Source organism: Dromiciops gliroides, chromosome 4 (genome assembly GCF_019393635.1).
Source record: "Dromiciops gliroides isolate mDroGli1 chromosome 4, mDroGli1.pri, whole genome shotgun sequence".
Lineage (NCBI taxonomy): Eukaryota > Metazoa > Chordata > Mammalia > Microbiotheria > Microbiotheriidae > Dromiciops > Dromiciops gliroides.
This window is the reverse complement of record NC_057864.1, coordinates 19,420,905-19,445,619: the sequence shown is the minus strand read 5'-3', so window position 1 is coordinate 19,445,619 and position 24,715 is coordinate 19,420,905. Positions and strand designations below refer to the sequence as shown.

Sequence of the window (24,715 nt, the reverse complement as noted above, 5' to 3'; positions counted from 1 at the left end):
ACATTTGCCACTTTCCCCTTTGTTTTTAGGCAATCTGATTGGTGTAAATTTATATCTCAAGGTTGTCTTAATTTTCATTTTTCTAATCAATAATGATTTAGAAAATTTTTATATAACTATACATTGTATTGATTTCTTCATCAGAAAACTGCCTGTTCACACCTTTTGACTATTTATCTATTGGGGGAATGACTTTGGGTTGATTTTCAAAATCGGAAGGGTCTTCCACCTTTGGGAAAAAGAGCTAAGGAATAAAACTGTCCTCTTCCTCTGCCCCAGAATGATCCAGGACTTTAAAGGAGCTGCTTAGACCTGTCTTGTGCTTTGCAAAGGGATATAAACCTTCATAGAAAGCCAGGACCTCGGCTGTGCCATTCCTTGGTGACCTTTTCCACTCTAATATTATTTTCCCTTTTATTGTCAAATCTCATTTTCCCTCTCACATAAAAAGAAGCCAAATCTAATCTCATCTCTTGTATGAAGCCAGGTCATCTCCTTGGAAAGATTGTTCAGGAACTTGTCAGGTTAGGACATGATTTTATTTGGCCTTTGAAGAGGATATAGAGTCACGTTAGCTACTTTTAGAGTATCTGCTATGGATTTTGTCTTGGGGCAGGGGGAGGGGTCTCTCTCATGGAGGTTTCATGAAAATCAGGCTCATAAGTCAGTATGCCCCATATTCACTCAGGGGAGTTCTTAGCGTCCTGTCTTTGTTTACCTAAGGTTTCTATCTACTTTTCAGTTTTTCATTTTCTTGCCTCATCTTTATTTTATACAGCTGTGCCCTCTACTTTCAGGACCACTACACCACTGATATTGACATTCCTGAAAATGACAGTTTTCAGAGAATTAAAAACAAAATCTTCAGGATAGCAAAGAGCTTTCTTTGGTTAGCTAGCTATGTCTCTTAATCAGTCAAGAATACTTCTTTATCCATTTTAGAGGTACAAGCACATAATACCAAAAAGTGTTCATTTAGCTCCTTCTAGAAGGTCCCCAGTGATGTGGAACTCATGACTCATTGAAGTAATCCATTCTACCTGTGGACCTTTTTAATTAATTTGTATGGATCCCTCATCACCTCTTGTCTTCACTATTGCAATAGCTTATTGTTGGGTCCTCCATTCAGCCACTAAAATGATTTTTTAAAACCAGAGGTCTGATTATGTCACTTCCTTCCTCATGTTGTCTCCTGCATTTGATTGTAAGCTCCCAGAGGGTAGGGATTGTCTTTTGTTTACTTTTTTTTTTTTTTACTTTGTATCCCTAGCACTTACCACTGTTCTTTGCATATAGTTGGTACTTAATACATGATTGTTTATTGATTGATTGCCAGCTTTGCAAAGGCTGTATTGGAGAAGGGATTGGATTGGACTGAAGGGAGGGAGGGAGGCATTGTTTCATGTATTTGGTCCCAAAGATTGAGTCAAGTCTAGACCTGAAGACTGGGTAAAAGGCAGCTGTAATTTGCCCACATATATTATTTTTGGCTGTTCAGGTAAATGGTTAAAAATTTTCCCAATGGTTTAGGTGGAAGTTTTCATTGTTTGACTCATTTCAGGACTAGACTAGACAAGACAAAGCCCCAGAGAATATAGTGTTGCATTGACCCTTGGTAGGCAGAAGGGCTGGACCAGATGGCCTCATAGGCCTTTTTCTACCTCTGATGACTCAGAGACAATGACATCATAAATGAGCTCATTCACCATGAGAAAAGATGTGGCTGCGGAGCAAGGGCAGCCGTCCTCTCGTTTCCACCCTTCCCTCTTGGTGTTTTCCTCTTCCTGAGCATATGGCACATGGACTTGGTTTATGTTGTTCTTTGCCCCTTCTACCTTGTCATGTGTGTAATATTTTTACTCTTTATTACCTCTCATCCAAGTCATCTCATGTTTGCTCCTCTTCTCTCCCTTCATTTCTCTCTTTCCTTTCTTCTCTGCTCTTTTTAATTCTCCTTTCTTTGTCTTTCTTTTCTCTCTCGTCTGTTCCCTTTTTTCTTCATTTCTCTTTTTTCTCCTTTTCTTTCTTTTAAAATTCTCTTTCTTTTCCCTTCTCTTATCCTCCAGAAGAAAGTCTGAGTGGTGTTTTTAGGCATTCTTGTTGACTTTCTGTATTTCCCCCTCTGTGTTCAATTCTTAGTGGCGATGATCATGGCAAAGGGTATATTTGCTGTAAGTACTTTATTTTTGAGCAGTCCTTTGGAGATACTTTGAGCAAATTGATCACACTTCTTTCTCTGAATTTGCTTAATTCATAATATAGCGAAATCATAGGATATGAGACCAAGGAGATATCTTAAAGGCCTTCTGGCTGAACTGCCTCATGTTACATATGAAGAAACTAAAGCACACAAAGAAATTCCTCAGGGGGACGTAGCTGGGGTATACTTTTTCTGTCTCTCAAACCAAGAGAATTGACATACCAAAACATTGATGCTCCTCCACTTCCAGACCCATAACAAGCCACTTTTGAACTGGCCAGTCCTAGGGTAGCTCAGCCCCTTTGACAAGGCATCAGCCTAGACATCCTTGTTAAAAAGTGAGGGTATTCTTTCCACCTTTTGTGGTTAGATCACAATCATTTTTGATACCTGCCCCCCCTCCACTACACAGGTCACCTTTTCCTATACCAAAGAGCAGCCAATCAACACAGCAGCTATATCTGACAACATAGCCAATGTTCCTCACCCACAATCCTCCACCTCACTAAGGGAAGGGCTAAGACATATTTGAAGAAATTTATGTTCTAGGAATCGTCAATATTATGGATTCAAGATCACTAAACCTTTACTAAAAACCTATAGGGAGGGGCCACTAGGTGGCGCAGTGGATAAAGCACCGGCCCTCAGGAGGACCTGAGTTCAAATGTGACCTCAGGCACTTGACACTAGCTGTGTGACCCTGAAAAAGTCACTTAACCTTCATTGCCCTGAAAAAAAAAAAAGAAAAAAAAACCTATGGGGAAAGAGAAGAGAACAAGCATTTATCTAGTCTCCACTATGGGCATGCACTGTGTTCAGCACTTATATCCACATATTATTGCATTTGATCCCCACAACAACCTTGCAAGGCAGGTTCTGTTATTATTCCCATTTTATAGTTGAGGAAACTGAAGCAAACAGATGTTGTGACCTGCCTAGGATCAAAGAACTAATGTGTCTAAGGCCAGATTTGAACTCAGGTCTTCCTGACTCTAGGACCAGCACTCTCTCTTGGGATACCAGTTCCCTCTAGATAATTGGCCAAGATTCTGTGCAAAGGGAATTATTGATTATTCATCCTTGGCCTTGGTAGAATATACGTGATGGAAATGAAAAAGGAGCCAATTTAAGCTTGATGAAGGCAAAGCTCTCTACCAGTGAAAGCTGTCCTGAAGTGAGATGAGATGTCTTGATAGTCTGTCTATTCCCCTTGGGTGTGTGTGTGGGTATCTTCAAGCAGAGGCTGGATAACCACTTCTTGGCCATCCCTTTCGTACATGAGTTGGACTAGATGGCCACTGAAGGCCCTTCTAGTTCTCATATGCTGTGATTCTGTGACATCCTGGACTTGATCATCTGAAGCCAATAGCAAAGACATGGCCATTTCATCATTTTTTTTTTTAAGGAGCCCCTTCTGCAGCCCAGGATGATGAAGCATGAATGGCTTCCATTAAGTATTATGTCAAAATGTATCTAAGGAAGAGGAGCCAAGGTAATTGACTTTGGAGCAGGGCATATAAGGGGCATCAGTGGATGGAAGCTGCTAGGACAGCATCCAGTCCATTTCATCAAAAATTATCCCCGAAATCACTTCCTGTCTCTTGGCCCTGCAGTCCCTCCTAAATGGGGTAGGACAGACATTCCCTGGGCTCAGCGGCAACCCAGCCAGCCAGGCCAGGAAGTGAATGAATCCATTTGCCAATTAAAATGAAACCCCTCCAAAGGACCTGCTCACCCCAGACAAGAGAGATTTGTCTCCCTGGCAGTCTCCTTGGCCAGGATCCTTCTTCATTCTGTAACCCTCCAGGGAATAGATACAAACCTGATCCCTGGGAAATGAGACTGGGACAGAGCTTTTTCTTGCTTCTCATTTATTCAATGAGCTTGAATTAATTCATTCTGTATATATCTTATATGTACCTAGTCTGAGCCCTGTGAGAGCAGAGCCTGTTTTCCCTCTTTCTTTGTATCCCCAGTGCTTAGTGTGGTACACAGTGGGGAATAAATACATGCTTGTTGGCTTGATAACTTTAGATTACCAGTATTTAGTACAATGCTTGGCACATAGTAGGTGCATCATCTCCATCCTCATCAAAACTAGCTTTTGTAGGGAGCTTTAAGATATGCAAAGCACTTTACACATATGAAGTCATTTGATCCTCACAACAACCCTGGGAGGTAGGTGTGATTATCATTCCCATTTTACAGATGACAAAACTTAGGCTGAGAGAGGTCACACAGCTAGTAAGTTTTGACCATGGATTTGAACTCAGGGTTTTGGGACTCCAAGTACTGCATTCTAGACATTTGCCTTTGCTTTGTAAACCTTGAAATGCTATATAAGTGTGAGCTTTGAATAGATATTGGTTGAGTTGTTTGACTTTCGAAGACAGTCTCTGTTCTTGGTCCTGTGGAGTTGCCCCAAGGTCCTATGGGCTTGTTAGGTTCTTCAAGGACCTAACAATCTAATGGGGAGATAAGTGATGACCAAAAATCATTAGGTGCTGGCCCCTGTGCTGCTTATCAGGGAGAAATGAGCTTTCTACTCTCTCAGGAGGACTAAAATGAGCTCAAGCCGATAAGGGTCATCTTGGCATGTGTGCTCTATTTTGAGATACTTTCAAATGAATTCAAATCAACAACCACTTGTGATCATGCTAATAGCTAAAATTTCTATAACACTTTAAAATTTGCAAACCACTTTACATAGGTCATCTCATTTCATCCTCTCAATAGCCCTGTGGCATAGGTGTGATTATTCTCCCCATTTTATGGAGGAAGAAACTGAGGATGAGAGAGAATAAGTGACTTTCCCTGATTCACACAACCAAAAAATGTTGGAGGCCATGTTTGAACTCAGGCCTTTCTGATGCCAAGTCCAACATTCTATCCCACGGACCACTCTGCTAGGTAGAGGGGATGCAACTCAATCAACCAATCAACAAGCATTTATTAAACAGCAGCTATGGGCTAGGCATTTTGCCAGGCACTGGGGATTCTAGCACAAAAAATGAAAAACTCAATACTTGTAATGAGCTTAGATTCTAGTAAAAGAAGGCAACATGTCACCCCCTAATTGAATAAACTCCAGTGGCTCCTTTTAGCTCTGTAATTAAATAGAAAGCCCTCTTTGGTTTCTAAAACCCTCCTCAAATGCTTAGCTTTCCAGCTGTCCAATACCCAATACCTTCTACCCCTCCACATCCTTTACAATCCACTGACATTGGCCTCCTTTTTGTGCCTCAAACATGATGCTCCATCTCCTCACTGGGCATTATCACTGGCTATCTCCCATGCCTGCAATATTGTTCCTTCTCTACTATGCCTCCTCCTGACTTCCCAGGCTTCATCCAAGGACCAGGTCACATTCCACCTTCCTCAAAGAGCCTTTCCAAGTGTCCCCTTTCATAGGAATGCTTGCTCTTTGAGATAGCCCCACTGTGCCTTGGCTGCCTCCTGTTTGTAACTTGTTTGCATGTGATCTCTCCTGGATTGTAAGCTTCTTGAAGGTGGGGGATGTTTTTGTCTTTCTTTGTATCCCCAGTGTTTATCACAGTTCCTGCCCTCAGAGAGCTGACACTCTATTTTATGTTAAACATATTTGAAGATAAGCAGATGTAAAGTAGATACAAATCAAATACAATGCGGCTTTGATGGATTTGATGGGGGTGAGGGAGGGACAAGCATTGATCAAATGGGAAATGAGGAAAAATATGTTTTAGTGCCAGATCCTTCATATGAAGGAAACTGATTGGATCTTTATCTAGTTTAGATCCTGAAAATCTCTTGTTCTGGCTATAAAAAGTAATACATTGATTTAGTCCTTGTTCATACTTACAGGAACTAGATTTGGAAAACAATGGAGGTTTGGAGCAAGGAATTGCAGTGACCTAGAGTTGAATAAAGGAATTCCACAATTTTAGGCCTATAGATGGAGCTTGTGTGGGCCCAAGCCTGTGGCTGCTAGTTTCCTCCCTAAAAATGATTAAAAAATACAAAAAGCAACTCAGAGATCAATGTCAATCTGGTGCAAAGTCTCTAGTGGAGTGCCCCAGGGATCTGTCATTAATATTATACTGTTTAGCATTTTATCAATGCCTGATGAAAACACAGATAATATCACTGTAATATTTGAAAATAAAGCAAATTCATGTCAAACTCAAATAGAAAGGGGTATGGCAGTATAGAGGCATTAATGCAACTGAATTCTCCCAACATTCTCTTCCAAAAAATTTAAAAATAATTCCTCAAATCATGTTTTGGAGCAATAGAGAGGACAGAAGGTCAGAATGAGATATCTTTTAGCCTAAGACAACTTAGGAGGTTGGCAGGAGAAGTCTGTGACACTGGGGTGAGAGTGCAGCAGTAACAAGTGCAGTGGGCAGTGAGGGCAGCCAGAGAAACAGCTTAGGGAACTCTCACCAAATATGGCAAGGGATCAGACAACTGGTGAGAAAGAGATTCCGGGGAACCCTTTGCTAGCACTGAGTGAAGCTGCTGATGAGAGGTATTCAGTTCTTGTTCTGGAGAAGGAAAAGCATTTTTCATCCTAAGTCCTTTGAGGTATTCTTGGATCATTGTGTTGCTCAGAGTAACTAAGTCTTTCCAGATGATTATTATATTGCTGTTACTATGTGCAGCATTCTTCTGGTTCTGCTCCCTTCACTTTTCATCAGTTCAGATAAGTCTTTGCAGTTTTTTTAAACCATCTCCCTTGTCATATCTTATAGCATAATAATATTCCATCAGAATCATATACCACAACTTATCCAGCTATTCCCTAATTGATGGGCATCCCCTCAGCTTCTGATTCTTAGACACCACAAAAAGCTGTTATAAATATTTTTGTACATATGGGTCTTTTTTCCTTTTTCTTTCAGCTTTTTGGGATACAGACCTAGTAGTGGTATTGCTGGGTTAAAGGTTATATGTAGTTTTGTAGCCCTTTGGACATAGATTCAAGTTGCTCTCCAGAATGATTGGATCAGTTTACAACTCCACCAAGAGTGCATTCATGTCCCAATTTTCCCACATCTCTCCAACATTTGTCATTTTCATTTTCTGTCATATTAGCCAATCTTGTTCCAAAGCTTGGAACTTTGGCTTTGTCAAACACCAAATTGCTATGGCTATTTACTAAAGTGTATTGTGTATTTAATCTATTTCAGTGATCCAACACTCTATTTCTTAGACAGTAAAAGAGTGTTTAGATGTTTACCTCTTTGTAATACTCTAATCACTCTTGATTAAAGAAATGCTAATTAAAACAACTCTGAGGTATTACATCACACCTGTCAGAAACAACAAATGCTGGAGGGGATGAACAAAAAGAGGTACCCTACTGTCCCACATGGGACTGAAACACTTCTTCTATCTCCAATGCATAGAGGTGAAGTAGTCCAGAAAGATCTTCACTGGGATAAGGGTCTGCTGGGAATTCTAACCACATTGACTTCTCAACATCACTGTGCTTGGAATGATGACCATTGGGATAATATTTCTTCCCTTTTTTTAACCACTGATCAAGCTGCTCTTTTTACAAGCTTCCCAGTTTCAGGCTTTGAACTTCAGTTGAGGACAAGGTCTCTCCTTTTCTTGTGGCTATTTGTGCTTTTCAAAAGTTTTGCTAGAAAACAATCTCTTAAGAATCTTCAGGGACCAATTTATCAAGTGGGGAATGAAGGGGAAAAAGCATTCTTCTCTCCTTCATTCATTATGCTTCGACTCTCATACAAACAGGCCAGTTATCATTCCTTTGCAATTAATAACCAAATAGTGGAGTACTTCAGCAACAACTCCTGTTTCCTTGATTTCTATGATGTCCCTCCCCAGTAAGTGAAATGGGAGAGTAGGGTTCCTAACCTGCATGAATCCCCACCTGCCTCATTATCCCTTTGATTAGAGCAGCAGTCAGAAGGATGGGTTAGACTGAGATCATCCCCCCATCCTATCCCCTCCCCTCAAAAAACTGTAGATCCCTCATGGGCGTTCTGCCCTGAGGAGGACACGACTGCTCCTGGCCTGCTCTGATGTTTGCGGCCGCCCAGCTTTCTCTCCACCCTCTGCTGAACTCTGCAGCTGGCTTTGTTTTGAGTGATATGCTACTCCTGAGAAATGCTGTGGTTTTTATCAAATAATGGATGTGTTTCTTTGAACCTTGCATCCTTTTGATTCATTCCAAGCCTTAGGGATTGACTAGTTCCAGGACTGGCATTGGGAAGCAGATACCTTGCAGCCCACCTCACAGCTCTATGGAGCCTAAATAACTGGAGCTTTTATTTTGGAAAGGAGGGAAAAGAGTAATATTGGATGTCTTTGCTATCTGTCTTTAGCTCCTTTGTTTTTTCTGTACTGTATGTACTTTTATATTTACTTGTAGTCTTCTCTTTTCGAATATGAGCTCCTCTAGAGTGGGGATTGATTGATCTTTCTTTATATTTGTATCTCCCTTACTTATCACAGTGCCTGGCACATAGTAGGTCCTTAATGCCTCGTTTATTCATTAAATGGGGAGATGTCTTGGTGTCCCTTACCATTAAACAGAACTGTAGGGGGAGGATTTTTAATAAGCAGGTTCGAAGTCCTCTTTTCCTCCTTGGATAGAGTGGGGTACTACACCCAAGTGCAAGTGAGGGAGTAGATAGGCTAGACTTCGGTGAGGTGTGATTGCTCAGAGCTCTCTCTTCTGTGTGCCAGAGGGTGTTGTTATGGACTCCAGCCCTGTGGGCAGTCCAGAGCTGAAAAATACATCAGTGGGGCCTGATATACTTTTGGCCAGTCAAGCCTTTGATGACAAAGCACTTGAAAATCATGGGCTCCATCCAAAAAGAAAAAAAAAACCCAGCATGGGATCACTCACATATGGTCTGTCAGCATTTCTGGAGAAATGAACCCAGGCTCCTGGAAGCATTCACTCCTTCCCCACCCCCTTTTCTTTCATTACTTTTATTCCTCTCTCTCTCTCTCTCTCTCTCTCTCTCTCTCTCTCTCTCTCTCTCTCTCTCTTTCTCTCTTCCCTCCCTCCCTTCCTTTCTCCTTTCCTTCCTTCCTTTCTTCCTTCCTCCCCTCCCTTCCTTCCTTCCTTCTTCCATGTCAAACTACCTTTCTCTATAATTTTCTCCCGTATTTTCCTATCTTCTTGCTACCTATGTCTTTTCACATATCCTCCCCTCCTATCCCCCACTACCACTACTGTCTTTGAGGAAGTCAGTACCTATGAAGATGAGAGTTGACTTGTTTAAAATGAGACAGTGGTTCATAGAATCTCAGCAAAGGAATGGATCCCTTTGAATCTGAAGGCCAAATAATAATTGAACAGGGATGTAGACTTACAGAATTTCAAATTAGGATTTGAGCTCATAGTCATTTGGCCCATCTATATCTGAAAATGAGCTCTCACTATGACACCTGACAAATGGTCTAGAGCCTTGAAGGCAACTGTTTTGTCCATTTCACCTCTCCAGGCTAAACATCTCTGGTTTCTTTAGTCGGTCCTCATATTACATGATCTTCAGCACCATCAACTTCTCAGTTGTCCTCTTCTGGATGTAATCCATTGCCCTTTCAAAATCATGATGCCAAGACCTAAGCAAAGTACTCCAGAGCTAACCAGGTCAATATACAGCAGAACTATCATTGCTCTGATTCTGAACGCTTTTGCTGTTATTGTTATTCAGTCACGTCTGACTCTTGGTGACCCTATTCTATGGCCTGCTGACCCCTTCTTTCTTCTATTATCTCTCAAGGTCTGTACAAGTTGATGTTTGTTGTTTCTACAACACTTTCCTGTCTCTCTCATCCTTTGCTGTCTTCTTCTTTTGCCTTCAGTCTCTCCCTACATCAATCCCTTTTCCAGTGAGCCCCATCTTCTCATTATGTGACCGAAGTTTTTAAGTTTCAGCTTCAGTATTTGAGACCTTCCAGTGAATTGCCTGAATTAATTAAGTATTGGCTGATTTGATTTTCTTGCTGTCCAAGGGACTCTCAAAAGTCTTCTCCAGCACTGCAATTCAAAAGCATCGATTATGTAGTGTATCAGCTTTCTTTATAGTCCGACTCTCACAGCCATACATTGCTACTGGAAAAAACATGACTTTGACTAGAGGGACCTTTGTCAGCAAGGCAAGGTCTCTGCTTTTTAGTATGCTGTCCAGATTTGCTAGAGCATTCTCTTTTAATTCAGCCAAGGATTGCAGAAGCTTTCTGTCAGCTGTGTCATATTGACTCAAATTAAATTTATTCCCTTTTTTAAAAAATGTATTTTATTTATTTTATTTTAAATTTGTGGAATAAACAAAGGAATTCCATAACAGTATAAGAAAAAAGATGGTTGCAAATGGAACTGCAAATCTATTATGTACAACTTGTAGTTCCTTTTAAATATATAATAAAGTTATCATGTAAATTTATTTTCCCCCCTTTTTCTTCCCTCTCCCACCCTTCCCTAGATAAGGCTACCAGTAAACACAAATAGATGTGTGTGTATGTATGTATGTATGCATGTATGCATGCATGTATGTATGTATGTATGTATATGTGTTTTTGTATGTATGTATATGTGTGTGTGTATATGTATATACATATAAAATATAAATTATTTTATACATACTTCTATTTTTCAGTTTTTCTCTGGATGCAGATAATGTCATTCTTCATATGTCCCTTATAGTTAATTTGGGTTTTCGTAATAGTCAAAATGTATTATTTGCTCAATGTCATTCTTAAAACAATATTCCTGGATACAGGAGGACCTAAGTTCAAATCTGGCTTCAGACACTTGACACTTACTAGCTGTGTGACCCTGGGCAAGTCACTTAACCCTCATTGTCCTGCAAAAAAAGAAAAGAAAAAACCAATATTGCTGTTACTATATACAATGGTGTGTTGGTTCTGCTCATTTCATTCTTCCTTATTTTGTGTAAGTCTTTCCATGTTTTTCTAAGATCATTGAGCTCATCATTTCTTATAGCACAATAGTATCTCATCACAATGTTATATCACAACTTATTCAACCATTCTCCAATCAATGGGCATCCTTGTAATCTCAAGTTCTTTGCCACCCCAAAGAGAGCTGCTATAAACATTTTAGAGCATATTGGGTTCTTTTCCTTTTTCCCTAATCATCTTTGGAAATAGTTTTATAGCCTCTTACCATTTCTTTTTCACACAGACCACTGCCCATTCATATCTCTCCAATAGAAGACTTGTGAAATTGATTATTCGAACAGAAAAAAGCACTTTTCATTTGTTTGTATTAAATTTCATACTATTATATTTGCTTCATTGTTCTAATCTTATAAGATCTTGGTGAATGAATATCTATTCTGTCGCACCACTTTTTATTCATCCCTCCCAGATTTGAACAATTTGCAAAACTGATGTGTGTCATCCGTATCATTTTCCACATTTTTGATAAAACTTTTAAATAGGATATGGCCAATAGCGTACCTTTTTTTTTTTGTATTTTTCTAGGGCCCTCCCTCCAAATCTTATCAGTTCAGCTATGGCCATAACATGATAGATTTATAGCTAGAAGGAGACTTTCCCATTTTACATGTGGAGAAACTGACACAGGTAATAAGTATTTGAGGGAGATTTCCAAGCCAAGTGCTTACTGACTCATTGACCAACTTTCTTCCCCAAATGAAAACCATGAACGTCTTTACCTGTCTTCAGGCTCCAGAAATTTTAATTTGATTTTTCACAAACAATATCTAGGACCTTAGCAGTCAAAACTGCCATTCTTTTCAGGGCACTGAGGTCAATTTTGTGCAGGATTAGTCATTAAACTTGTTGGAGTACCCAACTGTTCACTTACCAGCTTCTCATTTAGCTTGGATTTCAGTTCCCTGTTTGTTATTTTTGTACTGTCCTTCCTGGCCAGAAAATCTTTCTCTTTTCTTTCTACCTCTGTTTCTTTCAGTTTGCCTTTTTTATGAGAACCCATGTTTTGGGAAATTCTTCCTGTTCATACTGTAGCCAGATGTCTAATGGTGATATGAAAGCAAGAGAAGGAAATGGAATCAGTTAAGAGGGACATAAAAAGGGAGGGGCCTTTAATATGGGCAGTCTATATTAGCTTGCCAGATGTGTTTTTTGGATTTGTGATTGTTGAAAATCAATCAAGGACAGCTCATTGAACTTGATAGCAAGCTCCTTGAGGATGGTGTTTTCTCTTTCTTTTTGGGTGAGCTGATATAGGTAGAAATTTAAAGAATAGGGGGCAGCTCAGGAGGACCTGAGTTCAAAATCGGCCTCAGGCACTTGACCCTTACTAGCTAGCTGTGTGACCCTGGGCAAGTCACTTAACCCTCATTGCCCCACAAAAATCAACAACACCAACAAAACATCTTATCTTCCATATTCTTACAGAGCTCCCTCTCTGGCTCACAGTTGTCAGGGGTTGAAACATTATTTTCATTTAAATGCCTTGTTCTTTATCTACATGGTCTCTTCACCAGGAAAATCGCTTGTACACCCTCTCAAAAAAGAGAGTGCTTTGGCTCACTTTGGTTGAAAAGAGAACAAAAAAGAACTTTGAAGTACTATTTAATAATTGTCTGCTTGATCCCCCCCCCCTCCCCCAGCTGATGTGAGTGAGTTTCTCCCCTAGCCCCTCTGCCCCAAATAGAATATGTTTTCATTGGCATTGTTGGGTTTGGACTTGGCTTGACGATTTCAAGCCATGATTGAATATGTTGGGGGGAAAGGTGGAAAAGAGCCCTAATTGATCCTAACGTATTTTTCATTTTGCAGAACTTGAAAAAGTCTTGCTGGGATAAGGCGGGCCACTTTTTCGATCTACCTGACTTCCTATCATGGAAGGCGACCGGCGTCACGGCCAGGTAGGTGAATTGAAAATTGCATCCCACTTGTTCTCATCCATTCTCCTGCCCAAGAGCATGTTTGTGTGTAGGCATTGACTCAGGCCGATATGCCATTTTAAATTCAGTTTGACTGGACATACTATTTGGACATCTGCATGCGATTTCACATACTTGAAACATCTTGAAACTATCTTATAGCTTCCAGTGCTCCTGCCCCAGAACAACTGTTGTGGGAAGCCATGGGGTTTGTGTGTGTTCAGCTAGAGCAATTAATTAAGACATGGATCCTTAAGAGTGAGATTCAGGCAGACTTCAGCCTCACATGTGACTGACTCAGAGTCAGCAAAGGCTGGGCTTACCAGCTGTTTTGGTTTGAAAGAAGAAAACATTCCTCCGTTGACCTTTGAGATTGAAAGGGAAATAGAATGTGACTTTTAGAGGTGGATGGACATGTGGAGGCATTGTAGAATTTACCCTGGGCTCCTATAGAAGCAAGAATTATGGGTACTTAGGGCCAGTGGCTCTCTGGGCCTCTTGTTTCATCCATAAAGAACTTAAAATTAAACTCAAATAAATTCAGCAAGCATTTATTTGAAGTATATGAGAGGCAGCAGAGCATGATGAACAGAGAGCCAGCCTTGGATTCAGAAGGTCCTGGGTTCAATTTCTGACTCAAATAACTAACTACTGGTTGTGTGGCTTAGCACAAGGTCCTTAATTTCTCAGTGTCCTAGGCAACTCTTTAAAACTTCAAAGCCTGAGCCCAGTGCTAATGGGGGAAGTGTGTGTGTGTGTGTGTGTGTGTGTGTGTGTGTGTGTTCTTCACCTAAAGTGGCATACTAATGAAATCATAGCAGAGGTCTGATAAAAATCATATATACCATGCATATACATATAAACATTAGTAATATATAATTTCATCTTATATAACTATTATATTAATGTTATATATTATGTAATCTAATTATATAGTACTATAGTAATATTATGTAACTGTAAATTGTAGAATCATCATATTGTTATGCTTATATAATCTCCTATATATTATATCTCATCGTACCTGCTTAGTGATAGAGATACAATGATAAAAACCAAAACTGGCTTTGCCCTAATGGAGTTTTCATTCTAAGAGGGGAAAACAACATGTTAACAGACACTTTAGTCCAGCAGAAAAATTGCTGACTTTAGTCAGCAACATGTTTAAATCATGGTTCTCTCACTTATTACCTTGATACTGGGCAAGTTAGTTAATTTCTCTGAGACTCAGTTTCCTCATACTAGGTCGAACAGGGGTTAAAGAGCTGGGCTTGGAGTCAAAAAGTGAGTTAAAATTTGACTCCAGACACTTATTAGCTGTGTGATCCTGGACAAGTCATTTAACCTATGTCTGTCTGTTTCCTTATCTGTAAAATGGAGATAATAATAGCACCTGCCTTCCAGGGGTGTGCTAAGGATCCAGTGAGGTCATATTTGTAAAGTTCTTAGAATAGTGCCTAGTATATAGTGGGAATTTAATGAATGCTTATTCTCTTCTTTTGCCTTCTCTTCTAAAGATCTTTTTGCCCTTTAAATCTATGAGGCTACACACATAAATAAGTAAATATAAAATAACTAGAACCTATTTTGGTGGGATTAGGGGAAGAGAGTAGACTCATAATTGGGGTAGAAAGTACTGGGAAAGTAAAATAAGCTCCTCTTCTGAAAATTCCCAATGCAACCAATCTGAGGCTGTGCATCCTACTTGATTTTTCTTGGTACCTTCTTGTGAATCTTTTAATACATCTTAGGAAGCCCCATGTTTTGAGGCATGCATTTGGAAATCCCCATTACCTTTTTTTTGTGGGGCAATGAGGGTTAACTGACTTGCGCAGGGTCACACAGCTAGTAAGTGTCAAGTGTCTGAGGTTGGATTTGAACTCAGGTCCTCTTGAATACAGAGCCAGTGCTTTATCCACTGCGCCACCTAGCTGCCCCCATCCCCATTGCTTTTCTACAATGGCACATGCTGTAACTAAAGCTCAGACTACATCCCTCAGATATCTCTAAAATTTACATCAGCTTCATAGTCATGGCTGTCCTAACTGCTCACTGGGCGAGTTTCTATGTCTATGGAAGCTGGGTTTTGAGTCTCATAGAAAATCAAATGGGTTGTTATTGTCACCTGCAGTATTAGGGAACTCACAAAACTGGGATCCTGTCATGCTTATGGGAACAGCTCATAATTAGAGAATTGGGTAGGCACAAGTCAATAAGGGAGGGGAATTTCCATTAAAAAGATAAATGTGCACACAAATATTTGTGGGAAGTAAATAGTGAACAGTAAGCTGTTGTGTGTGAAGGTCATCACCATTAGTCAGAGTGGGAAGCCAGGAGTAGGCAGACTATTCACCCTAGGCCATTTCTTCCTCTGTCCTTCTGTAGGCTGCAGACCTCTGCTTTCCAGGGAGTTGAAGAGGGCATGAAATTTCACTGGCTACATAGGAGATAGCAGATTCTTGCTTTGCTATGCACTCCATCCATCATGCTGAATTTCACCTGCCATGAAGTTGTCTTTGAACCTACATCCCCAGGGGTTTCTGCTTGTTCACATATGTAGCTGCTTGGCATGATGGGCTTTTGAAACCTCCCTTTGGAGGTTTCAAAGGCTGGGAAGAGTTGAATGATAAGTCTGACACTTGAACCAACTGGTCCCACTTGCAGTGATTGAGAAGGAAAAGTTGACGGGAAAAGTAAATAGTCAGTAAGGTATAATGGGTAGAGGGGTACTTTTGCAGTCCGGAAGACCTGGATTCAAGGCACCTCTGATGGAGTAGTGGGCTTAGCATTCTGGGTTCGAATCCCATCCATGACAGTAGCCACATGAACACGAGTATAGTTTTCTCTCTGAATTTCACTCTCTTCATCTTTCAAATGATGCTAATCACACTTGTAATACCTCATGTACCTTTGAGAACCAGAGTTACCAGACATAATGTTCTTTTCAAATTTTAGAGTATTGTATAAATGTTTTTCAATTGTCATCATAAAAGTCTTCTTTAGACTTTTACCATACAATAATTAACTAAGTCATCATTGGAAGAGCATTGACTTTAGGATATAGGTCTAGAGGTGATTGAAAATTCAGAGACTATCTAGTTCAATCCTCTCCTAGGAGAGATAAGGAAACTGAGGCTTGTCTTGCCCAAGACCAAATAAGCAATAAGGGTCAGAGGTGGGATTAGATCCCAGGTGGTCTTTACTCAGAACCCTGCTTAGAAGGTCAAAGATCTAAGCCCAGCTCTGCTACTTATTAGATGCCTGACTGTGGGCAAAGCAATTCATCTCTCTGACTACAGTTTATCCATATTTAAAACAATAACAACTAATATTTGTGCAGCGCTTTAAGGAATTTACATGTTGTTTCACTTGGTCCTCACAACTCCACGAGGTCAGCACTAATATTATCCCCATTTTACAGAAGAAGAAACTGGGGCAGGGGCAGCTAGGTGGCACAGTGGATAGAGCATGGGCCCTGGTGTCAGGAGGACCTCAGTTCAAATCTGGCTTCAGACACTTGACACTTACTAGCTGTGTGACCCTGGGCAAGTCACTTAACCCCAATTGCCTCACCAAAAAAAAAAAAAAAAAAAAGAAAGAAACTGGGGCAAACAGAGGTTAAGTGACTTGCTCAGAGTCACAGAGCTAGTAAGTATTTGAGACAAGGTTCAAACTCAGGTCTTCCTGATTCTAAGTCCACATACCTGCCTATATCATCACCTATTGTACAAGCAGGGTGGACTAAATGGTAGGTAAGCATTCTCCTATCTGTAAATCTAATGAAAGGACATTCCCCCCCCCCCCCCACCAACCTGTTAAATAGTTTGCTTGAATATAATGGGATCTTTTTGTTGTTGTTATTGTTGTTAACAGAGGGCAGCATAGTGGGGGTAAAAGAGCCTTGAAGGGGGTACCAAGAGCACATGTTCTGGTTCCTCCTTGGCTATTTATTAACTGAATAACGTTGAAGTCACTTAATTTCTCACCCTCAATGCCATGATGACTTAATTCCAGTGCCTTCCCTCTATTAATTATTTCCTCTTTATCCTCCTTATAACTTTTATTTTATATATTTTTTTACTTATAATTTCCCCCATTAGATTGAAAGTTTCTTGAAGGTAGGCACTGTCTTTTAGCCTTTTTCTATCCCCAATGCTTACATGGTAGGTGTTTAATAAATGTTTTTTTAATTGATTGATTTATGGAATCCCCATAACACTATGACCAAAGATCTAGAATCGGAGAAGGCCTTGGAAGTTTCACCAAGTCTTCTCCATTCTGTCTAAACGCCTCAATTTATGGATAAGGAAATCAAGGTCAACAGAGTTGAAGTGACTTGCCCAAGGTCACTCAGATAGTAAGTAGCAAAACGCAGAAGCAAACATAGCTTCTATGTCTCCAAATCTAGTGGTTTTCAATTGGCCCAGGCTCCTCAGCTCAGCTCATCTGGCACCACCTACATGAGGCTCTGTCTGTCTTTCCCCCAGTTGTCAGTATTCTCCCCAATCCACCTCCTGCTCTCCCCAAAATACTTTTAAATATTTTACATTTAGTTACCTCCATATGTATTGCTTTCCTCTGATTAGAAAGTAAACTCCTTGAGAGCAAGGATTGCTTTTTAGTTTTGTCTTTGTACCCCTAGCACCTAAACACCATGCCTAGAGCATAGCAGGTGGTTAATCAATGCTGTTGAATTTCATTGCTTAGTGTAAAATGAGAATAAAACCTAGCATCACAGAGTTGTTGAGGATCATACGGAAAGAGTACAAAATGATTTGGGGGACAAACAAAGACTGTATACATAATGCCTATAAAACTAAGTGAAATCAGGACTAAAAGGTAACAGAATTTAGGTCAAATCTAGGACCAGGGCAGGTTCCAGATGACAGAAGGTTAAACCCTTACTTTTTCCCTTAATGTTAAAACATGGCAACCAGTATAAAGGACAATTAGATGTGCTGTCAACTCTCATCATGGTGTTTGATGGTTTTGATTAAATGTTGCAGTTGTTACTGATGTTGTTTTAATGGAAAGGTATTGTGGGATTGTTTATAGAAAAAAAAAGAACATATGCAAATATTTCTAAATGCCGTATAAAATACTACATACTCTGGAAACGTCTACCCTTCTGTTTGTGGTGCTAGTATCTAGACCTTCTGGTTTGGCCAATCCAAACAGTTGAACCAATGGCAGGCATATCTAGCCTTTGTCTCAATAGCTTGTAAGCCATTGTCAGTCATTTCAGCATTTATTATGTGACCACTATCAGCAGACTATGTGAGGTGCTGAGAAAGGCAAAAGCCAGTCCCTGGTCTCAAAGAGTTCCCGGTCTAATGGAGGAAACAACATGAGAACAACTATGTGCGGACAAACTATAGAAGGACCCACTGGGGATTATCAATAGAAAGAAGCCTTTAGCATTAGCAGGGATCAGGAAAAGCTTAGAGGGTGGGATTTTATTTGGGATGTGAAGGTAGCTGGGAGACACTGTGACATAGCCAGATGTGGTTTGGACAGAAAGCAAGGGGACTGTGTCTTCTTTTATCTTCATGAGGTTTCGCTTGGTGACTGCCTGTGCCCTTCAGGATACTTGTAGATTCTTCCTGGTGAGGAGTTAGCATAACTGACTTCCTTGTTACCTGCTTACTGAATGCCACATTGAGACAGGAAGGAGTGGGCTCTTGGGACCAAAATCTGCAGCTACCACAGGAAAGTAAAAAGGAAGCTTTCAAAGGCACAGTTTGGCTGAAAGCATAAAGCTGATGGTGAGTGTTTAACCTCCACAAGGAGCCCCAGACCTCTATGATATCATGAGGATGATGTGCACATCTTAGGGGAACACAGAAGAATGCCATTCTCACTTCCTCATCCTATGTGTTATGCATAGAATGTTATCTCCTTCAACAGAGTTGAAGTGACTTGCCCAAGGTCACTCAGATAGTAAGTAGCAAAACGCAGAAGCAAACATAGCTTCTATGTCTCCAAATCTAGTGGTTTTCAATTGGCCCAGGCTCCTCAGCTCAGCTCATCCTGGCCATGTGCCCCTGGGTAAATCCCATGATCTCTTAGTGCTGTAGGTAATTCTACAACAGTCACTTGTAGAGAAGTTGCTAACCTGCATTAGTAAAGTGACCTTCCTCCCTTGAAGTTCACCGTATGTAATCACAGGTCTCTTTGATCTCCCATATCATGTGGTTGATTCATATTGAGCTTACAGCCCATTATTACTCTAGGTCTTCTTCATATAAACTGCTATACATCCATCCATGTCACCCCTACCTTTTATAAACCTGTTGACCCTACCTTGTGCTTGTGAAGTTGATTTTTTAGACACAAGTGTAAGACTTTACATTAATCTCTGTTAAATCTTATTGGATTTAGTCCCATGCTCTTGCTTGCTGAGATTTTTTTTCACATTGCCTTCCAGTGTGTTAGACATGCATTGCAGCTTTTTGCATTGCAATGCATTGAAGTCACTCCAAATGTGAGAAGTATGTAATTAAAGCTTTTTTCCAAATCATGGATGGAAAGATAAATGATATCAGATCAAGCACAGATTCCATTCCATTAGAGATTTCCTTAAAGTTGACATTGAATTATTAATACCAACTCTCTGATTTCAGCTATGCATTCGGGACAAGGCAAACTATACCAACAGCAAGCACATTCTTTACCAGTTTAGTTGATCTGTTGAAAAGGAAACGCTGTTGGTCTGGGATGAGTTGCTCTTGATGAAGCCATGCTTGCTCTTTGTGATTGACTCTTCACCAATCATTTCTTTGTGAACACTAGATTTTTGCCAAGAATGAAAACAAACTTAAAGGCCCATATTTTGCAAATTCTATTCCTTTTTCTTCCAAGATAAAGACAATACTTGCCCTTCACCAGTCCTGTCTTAACTTTGTTTTCCCATGGTTTTTCAAATATCACTGACATTTGCTTATCCCCTCTGCTGATCATTTTTATGTCTGAGAATGGAGTTCTTCTGGTCCAAGTGTTATGAACTTCTCAAAGACCATGCGGCACTATCTTTTTTTTTTTCCTCCCAAATTATCTTGGGGATCAGATTCCTGAGTTTTTATGTAACTTTCACAAATTGATGATCACAACTCTGACATGGCCAATTACTTCACTCAAATCTGGGGGACTCTGAGTTGGGGAGAAAAGTGAGACATCACTTTTCATCACTTATGCCTCCTTCCAAATACCTAAAAGATATTGGGGATCCATTCTATAGTGGAAAAGATATTGGATTCAGAGTCAAAAGATGAGGTGCACTGATCTTGGAAATGCTACAATTTCTCTTGCCCTCATTTTGGGGCAGCTAGATGGCACAGTACAAAGAGTGCTAGGTCTGGAGTCAGGAAAACCTGTGTAATTCTGTCCAAGTCACTTAATTGCTCTTTTCCTCAGTTTCCTCCATTGTAAAATGGATATAATAACAGCATCCACATCCCAGAATTGTTGTGAGATAACAATTATAAAGCACTTAGCATAATGACTGGCACATAGTAAGTTCTATATAAATATTTCCTATTATTATCTATTAAATGGAAAGTTTGTACTAGATAATCTATTGAGTCTAAAGCCACTGATCTTATGTCAGTCAAAAATTATTATAACTAGAGTAAATTTCTAGCCTAGTTCTAGGGAGGAGCACAAGAATAGTGGTTCAGTTTCTCTTTCTCAGGATCAAGGGAGATGGATTATAACCTTGCCCCCATGTATTGCTGACAAATTCTTGCTAGGCTGAAGAAAATCAGCTGACCTCATTCATGCTAAGATATCTATACAAATATGATGTTTTGTGGGGAAGAGTGATAAGCCACTGAGCACAATTTGTCTGAGAAAGGCCCAGGAAGTTAGTGCTTAAAGTACTGGGGGCCACTTTTTTTCTTTTTATTATTCTAGTGAGACTGAGTCAAGGCTAATCAGATCTGATTTCAGATTGCCTTGAGCATTTGAAAATGGTTTTCTTGGCAGGGACATCCTGTAAGGGATCCTCCTCTTCTTTCTCTTCCCTGTTCTATGTCCACTTTCCTGGGTTTTCCCTTTCTCCTGAGTGCCACCCCCTCCTTTTCTCTTGGATTATTGTTTTTCTCCTCTGAGATGCACCTCCTCCCCACATTTCCTATCTGGCACATGGAGCCCTTAGTTGTGCTCATTTTAATTGTAACTCGACTCCACCAGATTTCAGCTGAGATCTAGCCATTAACCCTGAGGGCTTGGTACCCCTGGGCTTACTACTCCCCTAGTGACATTTAACCATCTGGTTACAGAAGTAGTGCTATGAGCCGGTCGCCTCAACTAAGTCTCTTCTTCCAGACACTTCAGTGTGGCACGCCTTCTTTAATGGGTTAATTAATTTTTTTCTCATACATGGGTTGTCTAATCTTCCTGCAACCCCTTAAAGTTTGGGGAGAAACAAGAATCTTTTCTCTACTGGAATAGGACAGTACAACTGTCATGTTAATTGTTAATTTGCTCTATGCGCATGTAACTACACACACACACACACACACACACACACACCACCTAGAGGTCAGTTTCAGCTGTGGGTATTGACCTTTGCCTCTGTCCCTTTGTAGCCCTCCCCACCCCTGTTCAAAAACCTTCCATTTAAAGCCGGAAGGGGCACCAGAGGCCACCTAACCCAATCCCTCCACTGGATAAAAGAGAAAAGTGAAGTCCAGAGGATTGTGGTTGTGTGTTGGTAGCCCAGAACTTTCAGGGCTTGGTTAGAAAAGAGGGTCATCTTTCTTTGATGATGAGTAACCTTATATTTTGTCTAAAGAGAGTAAACAGTTTCCTCCTTTTCCACTTTGTGTCTGTCCAGGGCTTTTCTGTGGCTATTTCCCCAAATAAACTTCTCAGACCTGGAATTACTAGCTTATGGAACTTTACAGGCCGTCTTTTCAACCCCCTCATTTAAACTAAGGAAAAGAAAGTCCAGAGAAGGGCAGGTACTCACCTGATATCAAGCAGCGGGTAAGCACAGTGTCTGGGAAGTGTGCAATACATCGCTTGATAGATGGCTACTCTTAGCCGACCCTGGCAGAGTATGTGTATTGCACAGGGTTTGGTCCTGAGATTCACAGGTAAGACAAAGACTCCACAGTGGCTCAGATTTATAAAGCACTTTTTAAAGATGTCTGTGACAAGTTTGTTAGATAGGTGATGGACCACCAGCATTTTAATGACGAGGAAGTTCAGAGAGTGAAGAGACTTGCCCAGGGTCACACAGCAAGTAAGTGTCTGAGGCCAGATTTAAACTCAGGTCTTCCTGATTCCAGGCTCAATGAGCTTTCCTGTTTTCACTTCTGGAATCAGTATTCCTCCACCCCCTGCCAATTACTTTGTGTTTATTGTATGTATACTAGTATTTACTTCTCTCAGTCCTGTTGTTTCTCCTTTGTAGAATGTAAGTTCCTGGAGGGCAGGGACTGTGGTATTTTAATCAACTCTTCAGGTGCCTGTAACAAAGTAGCCACTTAGACACAATAGATGGGGCAGAACTATAGCAGACAATGGGGAAGCTGGGCCCTGACCCAAGTGAACCTGGGCTTTGTGTTCTTTTTTTTTTTTTTTTTTGCTGGGCAATGGGGGTTAAGTGACTTGCCTAGGGTCACACAGCTAGTGGGTGTCAAGTGTCTGAGGCCAGATTTGAACTCAGGTCTTCCTGAATTCAGGGCCGGTGCTTTACCCACTGTGCCACCTAGCTGCCCCCCTTTTTTTGGGGGGGGGCTTTGTGTTCTAAATGATCTGAGATTGATCTCCTTTTCTGCTCAAACCCAATAAAAAGTCAGAGGGATGGATGATGAGATGCCTTACATCCAGAATTGGTCATAATTTTAGAAATACATATCAACAAGTCACAGAAACAAAGCAAAGTATGGGGGCTCTGGTCTTTGAGGCCCATGAGAATCACAGACTCAAAGTTGGAAAGGACTTCAGAAATTCTGTGGTCTCCTCTAAACCTGACTAAGAATCCCCTCTCCCATTGCCCCTCATTAGATCGAAGACTTCTGGAAAGGGGAAATCCACCATCTCTTGAGGATGCTCATTACATTTGGTTGTGAAGATCCACCTCCCGCCATGTTCATCTGAAGTCTTCCTTTCTGCATTGCTTTGTTCTTGATTTATGTGTGTTTTTAAGTTTTTTTTTTAAATCTGTGAGAATCAATAGATAAATCTACACCTTATTCTGTCTGGTACATGCCTTGCATGTTATTCAATAACTGTGTCCCAGAATTACAGCTGGAAAGGGCCATGGAGACTGCCTGATACAATCCATACTTAACTAAGAATCTTCTCTTCGATATACTGGAGAAGTGGTGATCCAGTCCTCACTAGAACACTGAAAGTGTGGGAAAACCCGCTAGCTCTTATTCCCCAGGAACTTTTCCCCTTCATGTACTGGTTGACTGAACTTTGTCTTTTTCTAGCTTCTATCACTGGCTCCTAGTTCTGCCCCCTGGGGCCCAAGCAAAACAAATCTGGGCACCCTTCCAACTAACAGCCCTACAAATACTGAAAACAGGTATCATGTGTCCCCTAAGCCTTCTTTCCTTAAAGCTGAACATCCCCATCTCCTTCATCCAATCCTCAGGTGTTTATTATCCTCAATTTCTTGTCTGAAGTTCACGAAGACCATTCTCAGTTGTATAAGATAAGTGAATGTTGTGAGACCCCAGAACTCTTCAGCCTGTTATTAGTAATTATCTTCCTGAACCTTCTCATTCTGTGACTTTGCTGTTTGTAATGAGCCATTAGGAAGGTCTCTTTGTTCACCCAGGTGTTTGCTAATCCCTGGCTGTCCAAGAAGGGATTATTTTGGTTGAGCCATTGATCCAGTTGTGTATTCACTTTCCCAAGATTATCTCTAGGTACCCTTACAGAATAGCACCATTATTTAGAATCATTCGGGTTCGCATAATGAGCCTAGAATGTACTTTCAATAAACTTTTCAATCTAGTAACTTTTCAGGTTGCCCGAGAATTATATTTATTAGTAGTGATCTCATTAGTGGTTCATAATTTTAATTTGTGGCAAAAGGCATAAAACTTTATCTAATCACCCTCTTTCTCATTGATCTCTGTCCCTGTTTCTCTTTCTTTCTCTCCCTCTCTGTCTCTCTTTCCCTCCCTCCTTCCTTCTCTCTCTCCCTCTCTGTGGCATGTGTGTTGTTGTTGTTCAGATATTTCATTGTCTATTTTTGGTTTTCTTGGCAAAATTACTAGAGTGGTTTGTCATTTCTTTTTCCGGCTCATTTGGGAGATGAGGAAACTGAGGCAAACAGGATTAAGTGATTTGCTTAGGATCACACAGATAGTAAATGTCTGAGGCCTGATTTGAACTGCTGAAGATGAGCCTTGCTGACTTCAGGCCTAGCACTCTACCCATTGCACTGCCTGGCTGCTAAACACACACATACACACACAAATACCTGGCATTCTATCCACTATAGTACCTAGCTGCCCTGAAGCCAGATATCTATATTTCTATATATCTGAGATACAGATACAGAGACAGAGACAGAGACACACAGAGCGAGAGACAGAAACAGAGTGAGTTAGAAATACCTGAGTTCAAATCCAGCCTCAGATATTAGTTTACTCATTTGTAACATGAGCTGGAGAAGGAAATATAGCAA

The 24,715-nt window shown here is 40.6% G+C and overlaps 1 protein-coding gene across 8 annotated transcripts in view; it reads left to right on the top strand.

Annotated features, from left to right (window-relative positions):
- Positions 1-24,715, top strand: part of FGGY (FGGY carbohydrate kinase domain containing) — a 559,614-nt gene that overhangs the window by 56,030 nt on the left and 478,869 nt on the right. For all 8 annotated transcript variants that reach the window (XM_044002606.1, XM_044002608.1, XM_044002603.1 and 5 more), the window contains one exon: positions 12,956-13,044. In XM_044002606.1, coding sequence (XP_043858541.1) covers positions 12,956-13,044 — 89 coding nt within the window. The remainder of the gene's footprint in view (positions 1-12,955; positions 13,045-24,715) is intronic.